A 19,004-nucleotide genomic window follows, 5' to 3' on the forward strand; every position below is an offset into this window, starting at 1 on the left:
TTTAGAACTTTAAAGAAGTACTCTCAAAACAAGTCCCCGTTTTTTGAGTACTACTTTACCCGATTTGTGCAATACGTTTATGAATTTGTTGTGCTTAAGATCCCGGAGTGCACCTTTAAGAGACCTTCTGGTTAAATAAAGAAGACAGTGGTCCTCTCTCAGATAAACATTACAGCAGGGAAACAGTATAACAGTACAGTCGTGGCTAAAAGTTTTGAGAATGACACAAATATTATTTTTCACAAAGTCTGCTGCCTCAGTCTGTATGATGGCAATTTGCATATACTCCAGAATGTTATGAAGAGTGATCAAATTAATTGCAGTTAATTGCAAAGTCCCTCTTTGCCATGCAAATAAACTTACTCCCCAAAAAACATTTCCACTGCATTTCAGCCACAAAAGGACCAGCTGACATCATGTCAGTGATTCTCTCGTTAACACAGGTGTGAGTGTTGACGAGGACAAGAATGGAGATCACTCTGTCATGCTGATTGAGTTCAAATAACAGACTGGAAGCATCAAAAGGAGGGTGGTGCTTGGAATCATTGTTTTTCCTCTGTCATCCATGGTTACCTGCAAGGAAACACGTGCAGTCATCATTGCTTTGCACAAAAAGGGCTTCACAGGCAAGGATATTGCTGCCAGTAAGATTGCACCTAAATCAACCATTTATCGGCTCATCAACAACTTCAAGGAGAGCGGTTCAATTGTTGTGAAGAAGGCTTCAGGGCGCCCAAGAAAGTCCAGCAAGCGCCAGGACCGTCTCCTAAAGCTGATTCAGCTGCGGGATCAGTACAGAGCTTGCTGAGGAATGGCAGCAGGCAGGTGTGAGTGCATCTGCACGCACAGTGAGGCGAAGACTTTTGGAGGATGGCCTGGTGTCAAGAAGGGCAGCAAGGAAGCAACTTCTCTCCAGGAAAAACATCAGGGACAGACTGATATTCTGCAAAAGGTACACGGATTGTACTGCTGAGGACTGGGGTAAAGTTATTTTCTCTGATGAATCCCCTTTCCGATTGTTTGGGGCATCCGGAAAAAAGCTTGTCCGGAGAAGACAAGGTGAGCGCAACCATCAGTCCTGTGTCATGCCAACAGTAAAGCATCCTGAGACCATTTATGTGTGAGGTTGCTTCTCAGCCAAGGGAATGGGCTCACTCACAATTTGCCTAAGAATACAGCCATGAATACAGAATGGAACCAACGCATCCTCCAAGAGCAACTTCTCCCAACCATCCAGGAACAGTTTGGTGATGACAAAGCCTTTTCAAGCATGATGGAGCACCTTGCCATAAGGCACAAGTGATAACTAAGTGGCTCGGGGAACAAAACATTGTTATTTTGGGTCTATGGCCATGAAACTCCCCAGACCTTAATCCCATTGAGAACTTGTGGTCAAGAGGTGGGTGGACAAACAAAAACCCACAAATTCTGACAAAGTCCAAGCATTGATTATGCAAGAATGGGCTGGCCTCAGTCAGGATGTTGCCCAGATGTTAATTGACAGCATGCCATGGCGGATTGCAGAGGTCTTGGAAAAAGAAGGGTCAACACTGCCAATACTGACTCTTTGCATCAACTTCATGTAATTGTCAATAAAAGCCTTTGACACTTATAAAATGCTTGTAATTATACTTCAGTATTCCATAGTAACATCTGACAAAAATATCTAAAGACACTGAAGCAGCAAACTTTGTGGAAATGAATATGTGTCATTCTCAAAACTTTTGGCCACGACTGTATATGTAACATCATCATAGCTACTTACTTGACCCCCCATTGGTGGTCTCCCCTGTGGAAGATGACCAGGTTGTCGTCTGAGTCCAGGGCCAAACCGGACACCTGACCCAGCTGGAGTGGGCTCTCTGGCCAGTCCGTCACCTCTTCCAGATGGTACTCTACACACACACACACACGCACACACACAGAGAGAGAGAGGAACGCCAGAAACCTGTGGTCAGCTTAACAATACCATAGGGTCGTTTCAAAGGAGGGAAAAGTGACATCTGGCAAGTCGTTCGTTAGCATGGGGTAATGTAAACCAAATAGATTCCTAGCCGCCCTGGTGCAAGGATCTCTTGTCTCACGTCCTCACCCACTGTTTCCTAATAATCTGCTAATCTGCTAATAGTTTGGATTAATCTAAAGTGGAATGATTTGACATACACTGTACATTGCCAGGTCTCCCTTGTAAAATAAGTATTCTGACTTCAAGTGGGACTTCCTAAATAAATATAGGTTAAATTTAAAAATAAAAAAACATCTGCATTCAGCAAGACACCATTTTTGGAATTGCTTGGGAGGACAGTGGAGGATGATAGGCCGCTGAGCTCAAACAAAAAGGTTGCTGTGAGTCTAATGGAAGTGAACGTAAACACATTTCTAGCTACTACTGACGCATTAGCCTGAAAAATCTATTCACATTTAGTTGCTTGAGTGGATTTTCCTGCTCGTGCTCTTCTCTCGTTGATATGGTAACTAGGTCAAAGACCATTCACTGTAGACAATTACTAGACATAAGTAAACACATAATGAGACAAAGCTTATGTTAAGCATGTCTTATGGCCCTCGACCAAAAACATTTTCGAAATTGCTAGCATTGGATAAAAATTAACTGCAACAGTTTAGCTAATGAAATGAAACCACATTGAGGTTTTCATTATAGGGCTAATAAGACAGAGCAGAGTGCAATAACATGTAATGATGCATGTAATCATATTAATCTACAGAATAATGAAGCGTGAGCATGTTGCACACAACCACAAACATACTCTGCAAACTTCTGATAAATAAAAACAAAAACAACATCAACGGCTGCAAGAGAGACTTTGTGAATTGTTGGTTGGACCGACATTTGGCTAGAAGGCATTACTGTACTGTAAATGGGGTCAAAAGGTCAAACGTCCAGTTGAACGTAAACACCAGCACTGGATAAGCAATCAGGTGTAGTGAACACCGCAGGACACTTCGTCGCCTTATTAAAACGGTTTGATGATTGAAAAGAACCTATCATGTCGCGGGGATGGCATTTTCAATCAAGAATCATTGAGTGGATTAAGTATGTGCTTAAAACGTGGTTGAAAAGTCGCTAGGCCAAAGCCTTAAAAGGGTTTCACATTCACAACAACAAAATGTTTACTTCAATTCGATTCATGACAAGTAATGAATGATTATGTAAAGTGCTTATGTCGGGCTTACGTAATGAATATGAAGACGTCATATAGAAGAACATAAGCCCTTTTCAAATATCCTCTTTCACAGAAAAACTCAGATTTACATCTTCAAATACCACACGACCCAGTCGATGTTCAATATGCCAACATTCACTGCCTGCAACTCCATTCCACGCTGGCTGGCTGACTTCCCTAGGCAGTTTCTGCACTCAAAGGTACGACTGGGGCACCAACCCTCAGACAAACAGCTGAAAGCCTCTCTGCTGTATGAATAAGTCATGGTATGATGTGGAGAGGAATGGCAATTAGTTGGTTAAAGTCTGGCCGGGAGACAACAAGGCGCTCCAACCGGTCTGCTCTCCACCGCCCCCAAAAACAGGAGAAGATGCATGAAATCAAATTAATTTACACCCGTTTGTGTTGGTAATTGGATTTTCCACACCGGATTGATAGAGCCGGGACGGGCGGGCCGATAGGACGTATCCCTGATGTCGTTTGAGATTTGACATGGAAACTGGAATTGAGCAAGTCACAACAAGAGCTCCGCCTCGCTAACAGCTGGTTGGTACAAAAGACAAAAAAAACAACTCAATTGGTATTGAGTAAGGGAACCTACTCAAGCGAAACGTTCAATTAGATTTTTTTTTGCAGCTGTCAGCAAGCTTTGTTTTAACAACAAAGAGAGGGATGTTACAAAGGGGGAAAGAAACACACCAGGAAGTCCTAATCTAGTCTTATTTCAACTCCTTTAAGCTTTGTGTAAATCTTGATGATTTTCTTAAAAATTGTACGTGGCGGAGCGCCCTTATGTACTGTATGTGTTTTTTTTTAAATGGTCTAATAATTTCAATCCATAAATCAATCAATCAATCAAATCACCTCTGAGAAGAGAGCCAAAATTGGGCATGCTAAACACTGGTCTGGAATCAGCCTTTGCTGCATGTCTCTTAACCTGAACCAGTTCGTTCAGAGCCTAAAGTTATCCCTGGACCAGCTACACTTCCAGACTCATCAGCATGTAGGCTATAGCGCCAACACTGGGTGATTATGTGGAACCTCACTATACCTGATTAATGAGCGCAATGAAATGGGAGGACATGGGAATAATAATAAATGTAAACAATAATAATAATTTGAAATCACATAAGGACATGCCTTGGAATTGAAACATGCCAAAGCAAAAAGACGTCTTTCAAACACGGTTGATGTCACCCCCCCGGAAAACCCACCTTCTTCTTCATCATCATCATCGTCAATCTCGACCAGGGCGTTAGCTGGCATTAGCTTGCTCCCGGGAGGCCTGGCCGTAGCCTCTAACTGGTGAAACTTGTGCACTCTGTCCCTCACCAGTATAGCATCCTCTCTGTCCAGGAAGCCTAGCCTGGGACTGGGCCAGCCCAGGTCCTTCTTTTGAATTATGCTATCAATCTGAGCCACCAGTTTGGCCTGGGCACTCTGCGCCTCGCCGGGCGTATACTTATGCACGTGGACTACGTCCTCGCTCTCGCCTAGGAGTTTGGACAGAAGGGAATAGAAGTCACCTGCACACAGACAGACAGACAGATAGGCAGACAAAAGGAGGGAAAAAGAAAGGGAAGGGAAAGAAAGAAAGAAAAGGGGAAACATGGGAAGTGTGAAAACAGGTGCGGAGAGGAAGGAGGAGAAGTGTAAGTGCATTCCATTGTAGATAGTGTCGCTACGCAGCTGGAACAAGGTGTTAGCAGGAAACACAGACAAAGGTAGGTGTGATATAGCATGCAGTCGTACCGTCAGTTAAAAGGATAGCTGGCAAAATTTAAAATGCTAAATTCACAAATATTAATGGAAAAATCCACCAAAAACCAGTCATTCCTTTAATTTAACACTAATATGTGAGAACAATATTTTTTTGTGAACAAATGTTTCATTTTGGCGTAATAATAAGGTTGGTAACAACATGGAAAATCATTGTGGATATCTTTTTCAGCTCAAGTCAACTATGTAATGCTCTCCCTACAGGCTGGCTGGCTAGCTAGCTAGCAAACACAATAACACCAAATAAAAATATCAGCATGTAAAGTAGCTAGTTAGCTGTAAAATCATCTAAACAAACTGCACTATCAGTTTAGGAGTCCCCAATGTCACCATGTTCAACCTGAAGATGCCTCACAGAGTGGAGTCTAACATTCGCAACAGCAGACATACTTTGAGGAGATGGAAAACAAAGCCCATGCTACGTCAATGGGCCGCACGGGGCATTCTGGGTGATTCTGGCACAAGTAGCACGTGAACGTGAGTCTATTGGGCGCTAGCTCAAAAACCCAACATTAGCACAAATTTCGTCACCAAGAAGTACAACATCGCAAATCTTTACAGAGATGTGAGATAATTAACTGTCTCTCTGTAATATCATCTAGCTTTGGAATTCTGACATTACATACTTTCGAGGAAAATAGGCACGTTTATCGACAAACTTTGAGAAGGGGATGCTTGACCAATAGCTTAGCAACTGCGTGACGCAGCATGACAACGGGAACGCGATTGGTCGACAGCCTGCTGGGTGGGGCATTATACGCTCCTTCTTTCATTTGATTCCAATCTCCTTTCTATAATATCTCTGACAATGGCACCTTGCAATGCACCCTGGACTAAACAGACAGACAGATAGGAAGAATGTGCTAGACACTCCATTAAATTACAAAGTTCTCAGGTAGGAATATCGCAAAATAATATGAGAAGACATCCTCCCGAGTTATGACATCAGCCAGTATTGAAATCTGACATGTATGATAGACGTTTTCCTATTATTCCTATTAACTTCCAGTGTAGTGAGAGAGACTTTATCACAGTGCTACGTCATACTGGCCCGAATTGCTGCCTGCTTGAATGCCAATAACTCAGGTACACGTGAAAACATGAAATGACCCAGGGAATCGATAGAACATCACTCAGCGATGCATAAAAACAATATAACATTAAAAATGGGTGAACTTTTCCTTTAACTCACAGTATTTTGACCAGTATGGGGTTGTAACATTTTTGGTACTATCCTTTTCGGCGGCTAAATGCACAGTACATGAAAATTCACAGTACATAAAAAATGCACAGTACATAAAATGTAAACAACCCCTTTTCAAATTATGTCACTGTACTACAAATAAATATATTGTACTACAAATAAATATATTGTGCTACAAAATAAATCTCAAAAAGACTAACAGACCACATCCTGTACACAATACAGAACACTATGGTTATGATATCTTCTTAGGTATGCCTACGTTAAACTGTCATCTAGGCGAGGCCTAAATTCTTCACCAAGCTAGCGACTGGATCGCTGTGTGTGCGCGATCACTCATTGCATTAACCGCTGCGATGGGAAGTGACAGTGTCTCAGACCACTATGCATTCTGGAAAGCCACCCTACATCTACGATGGCGTATAATCAATTTATCAGCGTAAAAAGGTCACATCGGAAAGCAAGAACAGCAATCACATCCCATAAAGACAATGGCACTGAACTCTGACATACTGCATAGCTGCACAAACACACACACACACACGCTGCATTTCAAAGAAGAGGCTTCTGCCCGTTTTTTAATAGGTTCATATTAAAAGGTTAGGTAGAATAAATGTAACCAGATGTAACAAACATTTGTATTAGTATATGCATCAAAACACCCAAGACTTTCTTCTTTTTTTGAGTTATGACATAGAGCTAATCAGAATTCAGAAGAATGACAAAGAAAATGACGGAAAATGTTTTCCGGGGGATTGATGTAATATGGAGGACCCGGCAAGCCAGCCTATCCACTATAATGCAAACTCCAATAGAAATAACTTGAAATGTATAACTTCAAATTAAACCAAATTGTTTGCACTCATGACTACTGGTTTTAATTAAAATGTTCAGCAAATATTTTTGAAATGTTAGAAATCAACTTGAAAGGTTGCTAGCCAACTAACCTGCTAACGTTAGCCCTGTTAGCCTGCTAACTTCAGCCCTACCAGGCTACTAACGATACGTTAGCAGTGCATGAGTCAACACCTAGCTTACAGCTTCATTTATCAAAGAATGTTAGCTATATGCAGTTATCTTAGCCAGCAGCTAGCTAGCCAGCCAGCTAAAGTTAGCTATTTAGCTATTAGCCTAGCCAACCACTACGGTTATGGTTGGCAAACTAAAGCTGAACTACTGGAGACCAGCTAGAACACAACTAACACAATAAAACCAAAACATAAGCGCAGATTAAAAGCAAAGAGGGAGCAGAGACTTACAGATTGATGGCTGGGGCCCATCTGATGGTAAAACGTTTAAAAGAGTGCAGGCTGAGTTAGCAACCAAAGCGAGGGGGAAGCAGGCGCTTCACTGGGCCAGCGGTTTGCTGATGTCAACGTTGTGAACAGAGTGCCCCATGGTGGCGGTCGGGTTATGGTATGGTCAGGCATAAGCTATGGACAACGAACACAATTGCATGTTATCGATGGCAATTTGATTGCACAGAGATACCGTACACGAGATCCTGAGACCCATTGTCGTGCCATTCATCCGCCGCCATCACCTCATGTTTCAGCATGATAACACATGGCCGCATGTCGCAAGGATCTGTACACAATTCCTCCAAGCTGAAAATGTCCCAGTTCTTCCATGGACTTCATACTCACCAGACATGTCCCTCATTGAGAAATTGTTGCATGTTGTGTTTATATTTTTGTTCATCGTACATGCTAGCATGGCTAGTGGCTAACCTTAACCAGCTTGAACTAGCTACCGAGCTAGCATACGAACTTGGTAGCACAGAGTAGATCCTCCATATGTTGTTGAGAAATAGCACATTGTGGGTAGTTTAGAAGATATCCAGAAATAAGGTAATTAATAAATATGTAATAACCCAAAAACAACTGTTTGTACTTATAGGTAACCAGATCGTAACTACAACTAAGTCTTTGATCACACTGTTGTTATAATGTTGAGTAAAAACTCATGTTTCCTACCCTTTAAACTAGTTTGGTGCTGATAACAGAATGCTACAGTGTTGTATCATCAGGAGAGAAAAAAAATAGCACAGTTATCCATTCTCTTGATCAGTCATCCCTTGTGTGTTTAAGAGAGCTTCCTTCAAAAAGTGTAGCTCAATTCCAACAATAATCTCTCATAAACACCCTTTTTTTCTGTCTTTATCGGTTGAGGGAGTCCTCTTTCACGTACAGAGACACACACACATACAGTAGTTGAGCTCCACCCACTGTGATATATGAACTGTAGCAGCTCCTTATTTATTGAGCCCATTCATCAGAGGCAGGATCGGCAAACACACACAGACAACACCAGAAGCCCTGAATGACAGCTAGTGGATTTGTGTCCTAATAACAGCAAAGGAAAATATAGCCGGCCATTTATCAAACTGTCCCGATCTGGAGAGGCCCAGATAATAAGAGGATCAGATTCTCAGGGAGGGAGATGGAGGGAGGGAGGGGGAGAGAGAGTGGGAAAGGGAGAGAGAAGAGTGAGACAGAGAGACAGAGAGAGAGAAAAGGAGAAAAAGAGAGTGAAAGAAGGGGAGAGAGAGAGAGGGAAGGAGGGGAGAGAGAGAGAGAAGGACCGGGAGCGAGAGGGGGAGGGAGACATAGATAGATGGAGAGAGGGAGGGAGGGAGAGAAGGAGAGGGATAGGGAGGGAGAGGGGAAGAGAGAGGGAGGGAGGGAAAGAACAAAATGACAGTGATTGAATGTGTGAGCATTTGTATGAGGAGAGAGAGAGAGAGATAGGGGGAGAGAGACAGAGAGAGAATATTCCAATTTAGTCATAGTCCAATATTTTTACGCGATTAAAACAGCTAATTAGTCGGTAAAATTTGTAAAAATCAACAAAACAAAGGTCAGGGCTCTGTGCAGGCCAGTCAAGTTCTTCCACACCGATCTCGACAAACCATTTCTGTATGGTTGTGGGCATTTTCATGCTGAGAGAAGAGAGAGAAGCTTCCCCAAACTGTTGCCATCATCTAGAATGTCATTGTATGCTGTAGCGTTAAGATTTCCCTTCACTGAAACTAAGGGTCCTAGTCCAAACCATGAAAAACAATCCCAGACCGTTATTCCTTATCCACCTAACTTAACAGTTGGCACTATGCATTGGGGCAGGTAGCGTTCTCCTGGCATCCGCCAAACCCAGATTTGTCCGTCAGACTGCCAGATGGTGTAGTAGGATTCATCACTCCAGAGAATGCGTTTCTACTGCTCCAGAGTCCAATGGCGGCGAGCTTTACACCACTCCAGCTAACGCTTGGCATGGCGATCTTAGGCTTGTGCGGCTGCTCGGCCATGGAAACCCATTTCTTGAAGCTCCCAATGAACAGTTGTTGTGCTGACGTTGCTTCCAGAGGCAGTTTGGAACTCAGTAGTGACAGTTGCAACTGAAGACAGACAATTTTTACAAGCTACACGCTTCAGCAGTTTCATTCTGTTAGCTTGTGTGGCCTACCACTTCGCGGCTGAGCCGTTGTTGCTCCTAACGATTCCACTTCACAATAACAGCATTTACAGTTGACTGGGGTTGCTCTAGCAGAAATTTGACAAACTGCCTTGTTGGAAAAGTGGCATCCTATGACGGTGCCACATTGACATTCACTAAGCTCTTCAGTACGGGCAATTATACTGCCAATGTTTGTGTATGGAGAATGTATGGCTGTGTGCTAAATTTTTTTACGGCTGTCTGCAACGGGTGTGGCTGAAATAGCCGAATGCACTAATTTGAAGGGGTGACCACATACACTTCAAAAGTATCTGTGACCAACAGATGCATAACTGTATTCCCAGCAGTGGAGACTCCTCAGAGGAGGAAGGAGACGACCATCCTCCTTAGTGAATTTCATAAAAATAATAAAACATTAAAAAAGTTATTATTTTTAGATAAAACTACACTAAATATAATCACGTCACCAAATAACTGATTAAACCACACTTTTTGCAATGGTCTACAGTAGTCTCAACAGTACTCTGTAGGGTAGCACCAAGGTGTAGCAGGAGGACAGCTAGCTCCCATCCTCCTCTGGGTACATTGACTTCCAATACAAAACCTAGGAGGCTCGTGGTTCTCACACCCTTCCACAAACTGACACAGTAATTATGACATCTTCCGGAGGACGTCCTCCAACCTATCAGAGCTCTTGCAGCATGAACTGACATGTTGTCCACCCAAACAAAGGATAAGAGAATGAATCTAGTACTGAATGCATAAGCTACAGCTAGCTAGCACTGCAGTGCATAAAATGAGGTGAGTAGTTGACTCAAAGAGAGAGAAAGACACTAGATGAACAGTTTAGAAAAAAATAATTTCTTCCAAAATTAAGGAGAATCTAGAAAGAGATATTTTTTTCACTTTCAGTTTACTAGCAAATGCAGCAAGCTAGTTTAGCCTACGCAAACACCGTGCTCAAAAAGAGGGATGCTATGTTAACTAGCTGGCTATGAGTATCCAACACAACACTGGAACTCTTGCAAGTCAAGGTAAGCTTTTGGTTTTATTAATTTATTGCCACTGGGGTCCACCTGTGTAAGTGACAAACTGCTTAGTGACTGTACACTAACACGTTAGTTCTATTAGCTAATATGGTGACAACGATGTAGGCTGTGTGTTGCGGTTTTGTGAAGTTCACAAGAGAAGGGAGAAGGTATAGATGCGAGAGGGCGGCAGGTAGCTTAGTGGTTAGAGCGTTGGGCCAGTAACCGAAAGGTTGCAAGATCAAATCCCCGAGCTGACAAAGATCTGCCCCCGAACAAGGCAGTTAACACACGGTTCCTAGGCCGTCATTGAAAATAAGAATTTGTTCTTAACTGACTTGCCTAGTTAAATAAAGGTTCAAATAATAATAATTTAAAAAATACAATGTGGCTGCTATGAAAGTGAACTGGGGTGTAATCAGGGGTGTATTCATTCCGCCGATTCTGTTGAAAACCGTTTTCTTAAACGGAAGCAAATGAAACAAAACAGGGATTTGCAACTGTTGGACTAATGATTAAATCCTATATCAGCTAGATGCAGGCAAGAGTGGTATTGAATATGTCACTGCCTGTCCATGTGTCACGGTCTGTCACCTAAATATTTTCTCTCGACCTACATTGTAAACTTTCATTTATAGGCTAGTTTGTAGCAACCTCATGATGCGTATTGGGAAAATTTGAGTATCATGTAATAGCCTAAAACTATCGCCGTTACATAGAGCTGGGTGAATGGAATATGAATGACAGTCATCCAATATGCTGTAATAGAAATAAGGCCATGCTCATTAAAAATAAAATTTGTCCTCCCTCATCTTAAACTGACCGCCACTGATTCCCAGTCATGTGAAATCAATAGATTTCCTTTGGCCGCCTCTCCTTCCAGTTCTCTGCTGCCAATGACTGGAACGAACTGCAAAAAATCTCTGAAGCTGGAGACTCTTACCTCGCTCACTAGCTTTAATCACCAGCTGTCAGAGCAACTCACAGATCACTGCACCTGTACATAGCTCATCTGTAAATAGCCCATCCAATCTAACTCTAACCCCATCCAATCTAAATCTATAGCCCATCCAATCTAAATCTAACCCCATACTGTATTTATTTATCTTGCTCCTTTGCACCCCAGTATCTCTACTTGCACATTCATATTCTGCACATCCTACCATTCCAGTGTTTAATTGCTATATTGTAATTACTTTGCCACCATGGCCTATTTTTATTTAACCAGGTAGGCTAGTTGAGAACAAGTTCTCATTTGCAACTGCGACCTGGCCAAGATAAAGCAAAGCAGTTCGACACATACAACAACACAGAGTTACACATGGAAAAAACAAACATACAATCAATAATACAGTAGAAAAATCTATATACAGCATGTGCAAGTGAGGTGGGATAAGAGAGGATAAGACCTCTATCTATCTATCTATCTATCTATCTATCTATCTATCTATGTGTCAAACTGCTTTGCTTTATCTTGGCCAGGTAGCAGTTGCAAATGAGAACTTGTTCTCAACTAGCCTACCTGGTTAAATAAAGGTGTTCTCAACTAGCCTACCTGGTTAAATAAAGGTGTTCTCAACTTGCCTACCTGGTTAAATAAAGGTGTTCTCAACTTGCCTACCTGGTTAAATAAAGGTGTTCTCAACTAGCCTACCTGGTTAAATAAAGGTGTTCTCAACTTGCCTACCTGGTTAAATAAAGGTGAAATAAAAAATAAAAAAATACAAACTGTAACTCAGTAAAATCTTTGAAATTGTTGCATGTTGTGTTACATCTTTGTTCAGTATACATTACAGCTACATTGCATGCTTATCATAAAAACTGGAAGAGAAGCAGTTCATCTCTCATCAACCCTCAACCAGGAAAGTGTTGCTGATGTTAGTTCTGTGCGATTAAGGGAAAGGCGCGCTGCCTAGCTTTGATAGGTATTTCTTTGCTGCACTTGACCATATTACCGGACAGTAATTAAGTTGGGACCAGACCAGAGCCTGAACAACTAGTACAGTTGATTTTGGGGTAAAAAAAATAAATTAAATAAAAAACACAAAACAAAATATATTTTAATAAACAGACATACCCCTCTCCCAATCTTCACCACAATTCTGTCAATATTGATCATGATAATTGCACAACCAATGTTATATCTATGAGTTCAGCTTTCTCAACTCCCTCGATGGTCACACTCTTTATACACAACTCCTCTTGAGGTTTAGGTCTTAGAGAACGTTTTGAATCAAATTCAATGCTTTTAGTTTCAGATGTATTTAAGACCAATTTATTATGAATCACCCATTCTGATACTGACTTATAAAAATGTCAGTGAGCTCACAGGTTTTGGGTGCTGACATGGAGATTGTGGAATCAGATCAAATCAAAGTTTATTTGTCACGTGCACCAAATACAACACTGTAGACCTTACAGTGAAATGATTACTTACAGGCTCTAACCAACTATGCAATTTCTATTTATTTTTTATTTTTTTAAATAACAAGGTATATAAGTTAAGAAATAAAAACAACAGTAAAAAGACAGTGAAAATAACAGTAGCGAGGCTATAAACAGTAGCGAGCATACATAGTTATTCTAGATTTGTGTAAGATCAGTGGAAAATCATTTGTAAAAACAGAGAAGAGTTACGGCCCAAGGCAACTGCCTTGAGGGACACCACACTGTACAAATCCGATTTTAGAGAAGCTTCCATTGAAGAACACTCTCTGGGTTCTATTGGATAAATAACTGTTCAACCATGTGATGACAGGTGATGCTATGGCTTTACAAGTGAGTTTCTTCAATAACAATGTATGATCAAAAACATCAAAGGCTGCATTGAAATCTAACAATTACAGCTCCAACTATCATCTTATTATTCATTTCCTTTAGCCAATCATCAGTCATCGTAGTCAGTGCAGTGCAAGTTGAGTGCCCTTCTCTATATGCATGCTGAAAGTCAGTAGTTAACTTGTTCTCTGAAAAATAGCATTGTATTTGGTCAAACACAATTTTCCCCATCAGTTTACTAAGAAAAGGCAGAAAACTGATTGGGTGGCTGTTGGGGCCAACAAATGGTGCTTAACTATTTTTGGGGAATTAATTTAGTTTCCTTCCATGCCTGTGGCACATACACTTCTTTAGGATTTGGTTAAAGATCTAGCAAATAGGGGTGGCAGTACAGTCTGCTACCATTCTCCATAGCTTCCCATCAAAGGTTGTGTGTACCTGGTGGCTTATCATTATTGATGGATAATAGCAGTTTTCCCACCTTGACCAAATTCAAAACAGCAATGCTTCTCTTTCATTATTAGACGATGGAGATGAATTGGGTTTTCTGCCCATTTAAGGTACTTCAAAGTCTTGTTCCATTGTGTTTTATGTCATTTATCTTGGTTTGGTAATATAATTTCTTCTTATTTTTGTTAAGTTTAGTCACAACATCTCTCAATTCATAGTACAGTATGTCAACCAATCAGCTGAGCATCCTGACTTAATTTCCACCTCTTATTTGCATAATTTAATTGAAACACACAATTTTTCAATTCACCATCAATCCAGAGGGCTCTAAGAGTTCTCACAGTTAATTTCTTAACAATTGGCATTAATACAAATATTTCCAGTGCTGCAACTGGATTCACTTCCTCATACACATCAGACCAACATACATTTGTTTACATCTTCAACAAAAGAGTCCTGAGGAAACATTTTGTATGATCTCTTTTAAATTATTTTAGGCCCAACCTTTGACACTTTGCCTTTCCTTATCATTGCCACAATGTTATGGTCACGACAGCTTTAGGGAACTGATATTACTTTGAAGCAAAGCTCTACAGCATTATTAAAGATATTATCAATACAAGAGGATGTCACAGATCCAACACTATTGGTATGCACTCTAGTTGTTTGAGTGATAACCTGGGTCATATCACAGGCATTAGTCACAGTTAGAAGGTTCCTCTTGAGAGAACAGCTAGTTGCTAACCAGTCAATGTTCAGGTCACTCAGAATATAGACCTCTCTGTTAACATCACACACACTATCAAGCATTGCACACATATTATCCAAGTACTGACTGATAGCACTTAGGGGCCTATATCAACACCCCAAAATAAGAGGCTTTAGATGAGGCAGGTGAACTTGCAAGCAAAGCCAATCAGGCTCTTGTAAGTGTCAGGTTGTGTATATGTGATGATGGGTTGAAGCTATTGACCCGGAAGCTTAGCTCTCTCAGTCCTCCTCGGCTTTTGGGTCGGAGGGTGGACAATGAGCTTGTCGTAGCTGATGTAAACAATGTTCTCACGCTCTCTGGCAGCTTTCATAGCTGGGATAAGTTATTTCCGCGAGAAGTCCTCGTTGAGGAAGATGTTGGTTCCCCTCAAGTTCTTGGCTCTTTCCAGAACAGTCATCTTGTCCTTGAACCTAAGGGAACGAGCCACTTGGGCTCGTCACAGGTTTTCCAGACCTATGGGCGTGGCTCCACCTCAATCTTTCTATGATCTATCTGCAGCTTTTCGTTTATATTTTTTTAAACTTTCTTCTCAGACTCCGTCCGGGTCTCTTGTGGAGACTTCGGTATGCCATCCACAACAATGTTATTCATCCTGGATTGTCCCTCTAGAAAGTCTGTTTTCCGAGTTAACTGTAATAATGATTTATAGACAGTGCTGATGTCATCTCTCGTGGACTTATGTGTTTTGTTATCTTGCTGCTTTTTCATGACATCCACCTCTCCCTGGGATAACTGCAAACTGTTCTGAAGATCTTGGACCTCTCTGGTCAGACATCCACCTCTCCCTGTAAGAACTGCAAACTGTTCTGAAGGCCTTTAACCACTCTGGCCAGACATCCGTCTCTCCCTGGGAGAACTGCAAACTGTTCTGAATGTCCTAGACCACTCTGGTCAAAAGACCACCTCCCCCTGGGAGAACTGCAAACTGTTCTTAAGGCCTTGAACCTCTCTGGTCAACCTCTCGTACATTCTTTTCTCAGTTGAGTCCACCAGTATTTGGACAAATCGCTTGAATCTATGTTCCTGTAACAATTGCTTGTAGACATCTTGTTGTTGATTTTAACTTTGGGCGGCATGATGGTAGCAACCTAGGCTAATGCAGGTACTCCGAGCAATTCCAGCCGGGCAGCTCACAGGGCTGATGGAAACCACAATAAACAGCAGGGATTTAAACAGCTACAAGCCCAGGACAATCTGTGGTCCCAGCCACAAGGGCTAACCCCGTCACGGGCTGTGTTCAAACTATCCCAGACAGACAGTAGCAGTACCAGCAACATTTTAACACTATATACCGCAACACCATCAGTAGAGTTGAAAATGCAATGGAAACCCATTTAACTTGTATTTTTTTGTTCGGCACACTGGAATTTGACCGTAGAGTTATTTTAATGTGCACTACATCATCACACACAACAAGTCCATTTGATGGAAACGCATCTCTGGTGGGAAAATGCACTTACTTTATTTATGCAGATTTTAGAATATTTGCATGAAAATCTGTTGCCAATTGGATGGAGACCTAGCTACTGATATGGAGAAATGAAAAAACAACACCCTCATTAAGGAAGCTTGATAAGGGGGAGGACAGCCCTATTTTATCCAGTAGTTTTGGCATATCGTGTTTGATACCACAGCTTTTCTCTACTGCAGCGTTTGTTTGTCTGAGTCTGACATGTTTGTACTTATACTCAAGGATCCCAACTAAGACGCAGGGATACGAATTGCTCGCTTCGCATCTTAAAACAAATCTACCGTCAAACAGTATTTCAAGGGCACTCTTGATAAAGCTTCCTCACTTTCCACCTGTCGTGAGTTTATCTAACAGAGAGAAAAGTGAGTGCCACGGCACAACGCATCAGCCAGCAAACTCTCCTCTGCTCCCCAAACAGCTGGGGAGCAGAGGAGGTGGGTCATGCGTTGTCGTGGCTTTCGTTTTGGTAGCCATGGCAACCAGGTTAACCTATTTGTCATGGTGGAAATAAGCAAACGGAAGTGGGAGTGATTACCCACACGCCTCTGGAAGGGGGAGTGATTACCCACACCGCTCTGGAAGGGGGAGTGACTACCCACATGGCTCTGGAAGGGGGAGTGATTACCCACATGGCTCTGGAAGGGAGAGTGATTACCCACACGGCTCTGGAAGGGGGAGTGATTACCCACATGGCTCTGGAAGGGGGAGTGATTACCCACACGGCTCTGGAAGGGGGAGTGATTACCCACATGGCTCTGGAAGGGGGAGTGATTACCCATACGGCTCTGGAAGGGGGAGTGATTACCCACACGGCTCTGGAAGGGGGAGTGACTACCCACACGGCTCTGGAAGGGGGAGTGACTACCCACACGGCTCTGGAAGGGGGAGTGATTACCCACACGGCTCTGGAAGGGGGAGTGACTACCCACATGGCTCTGGAAGGGGGAGTGACTACCCACATGGCTCTGGAAGGGGGAGTGATTACCCACACGGCTCTGGAAGGGGGAGTGACTACCCACATGGCTCTGGAAGGGGGAGTGACTACCCACATGGCTCTGGAAGGGGGAGTGATTACCCACATGGCTCTGGAAGGGGGAGTGATTACCCACACGGCTCTGGAAGGGGGAGTGATTACCCACATGGCTCTGGAAGGGGGAGTGATTACCCACACGGCTCTGGAAGGGGGAGTGACTACCCACACGGCTCTGGAAGGGGGAGTGACTACCCACATGGCTCTGGAAGGGGGAGTGATTACCCACATGGCTCTGGAAGGGGGAGTGATTACCCACACGGCTCTGGAAGGGGGAGTGACTACCCACATGGCTCTGGAAGGGGGAGTGATTACCCACACGGCTCTGGAAGGGGGAGTGACTACCCACATGGCTCTGGAAGGGGGAGTGACTACCCACACGGCTCTGGAAGGGGGAGTGATTACCCACACGGCTCTGGAAGGGGGAGTGACTACCCACATGGCTCTGGAAGGGGGAGTGACTACCCACACGGCTCTGGAAGGGGGAGTGATTACCCACATGGCTCTGGAAGGGGGAGTGACTACCCACATGGCTCTGGAAGGGGGAGTGATTACCCATACGGCTCTGAAAGGGGGAGTGACTACCCACATGGCTCTGGAAGGGGGAGTGACTACCCACACGGCTCTGGAAGGGGGAGTGATTACCCACATGGCTCTGGAAGGGGGAGTGACTACCCACATGGCTCTGGAAGGGGGAGTGATTACCCATACGGCTCTGGAAGGGGGAGTGACTACCCACATGGCTCTGGAAGGGGGAGTGACTACCCACACGGCTCTGGAAGGGGGAGTGACTACCCACATGGCTCTGGAAGGGGGAGTGACTACCCACATGGCTCTGGAAGGGGGAGTGACTACCCACATGGCTCTGGAAGGGGGAGTGACTACCCACATGGCTCTGGAAGGGGGAGTGACTACCCACACGGCTCTGGAAGGGGGAGTGATTACCCATACGGCTCTGGAAGGGGGAGTGACTACCCACATGGCTCTGGAAGGGGGAGTGACTACCCACATGGCTCTGGAAGGGAGAGTGATTACCCACATGGCTCTGGAAGGGGGAGTGACTACCCACATGGCTCTGGAAGGGGGAGTGATTACCCACATGGCTCTGGAAGGGGGAGTGACTACCCACACGGCTCTGGAAGGGGGAGTGACTACCCACATGGCTCTGGAAGGGGGAGTGACTACCCACATGGCTATGTAGAACTACATTATTATTATTTGGAGTTCACAGGAGTTCCCATCAACTCGTACAGAAATGTCAAATGTGTGATGTCATGGCTGTGTAGCATACTGTGATGTCATGACTAACATACTGTGTAGCATACTGTGATGTCATGACTGTGTAGCATTCTGTGTAGCATAATGTGATGTCATGACTGTGTAATATACTGTGTAGCATAATGTGTAACATGCTGTGATGTCATGACTGTGTAGCATACTGAGTAGCATATCGTGTAACATGCTGTGATGTCATGACTGTGTAGAATCCTGTGATGTCATGACTGTGTAACATACTGTGTGGCATAATGTGATGTCATAACTGTGTAGCATGACATCATCCAAGAACAGCTATGACAGCTAATAACAGATCTTTACTTCTGTCATTTCCAAAAAGGATTCCAGATAAAAATACAGCACACTTATTGAAAACGATTCCCATAACTTGATCCCCCCTAATATCAACAAGGAACAAAGTAGATTAGGGTGACAGATTTATGGACTTCCCAGAGCCGAAGAGATTAGTCTGTTTGCACGCAGTCTGTTCAAACAGTACAACTTTTCCCCCACATACGGAACAGAGCAGAGCCCAGAAATTATACCCTACTGTAGCTATAGTCAAATCGTTATACAGTT

General features: G+C 43.2%; 1 protein-coding gene across 6 annotated transcripts in view; it reads right to left on the reverse strand.

The window, feature by feature from the left end:
* Nucleotides 1–19,004, reverse strand: part of LOC139408310 (peptidylglycine alpha-amidating monooxygenase) — a 138,684-nt gene that overhangs the window by 45,550 nt on the left and 74,130 nt on the right. For 4 of the 6 annotated variants that reach the window (XR_011634274.1, XM_071152035.1, XM_071152036.1 and 1 more), the window contains exon 16: nt 1,766–1,895. Coding sequence is in view for 5 of the 6 variants with exons in the window: in XM_071152035.1 (XP_071008136.1) it covers nt 1,766–1,895 (130 nt within the window). In the remaining variant the exon portion in view is untranslated. Of the gene's footprint in view, nt 1–1,765; nt 1,896–4,399; nt 4,712–19,004 lie in introns of all 6 variants that reach the window. The other 2 variants (XM_071152034.1, XM_071152033.1) reach the window with 1 other exon arrangement.

This window comes from Oncorhynchus clarkii, chromosome 5 (genome assembly GCF_045791955.1).
Source record: "Oncorhynchus clarkii lewisi isolate Uvic-CL-2024 chromosome 5, UVic_Ocla_1.0, whole genome shotgun sequence".
NCBI classification, from domain to species: Eukaryota; Metazoa; Chordata; class Actinopteri; order Salmoniformes; family Salmonidae; genus Oncorhynchus; species Oncorhynchus clarkii.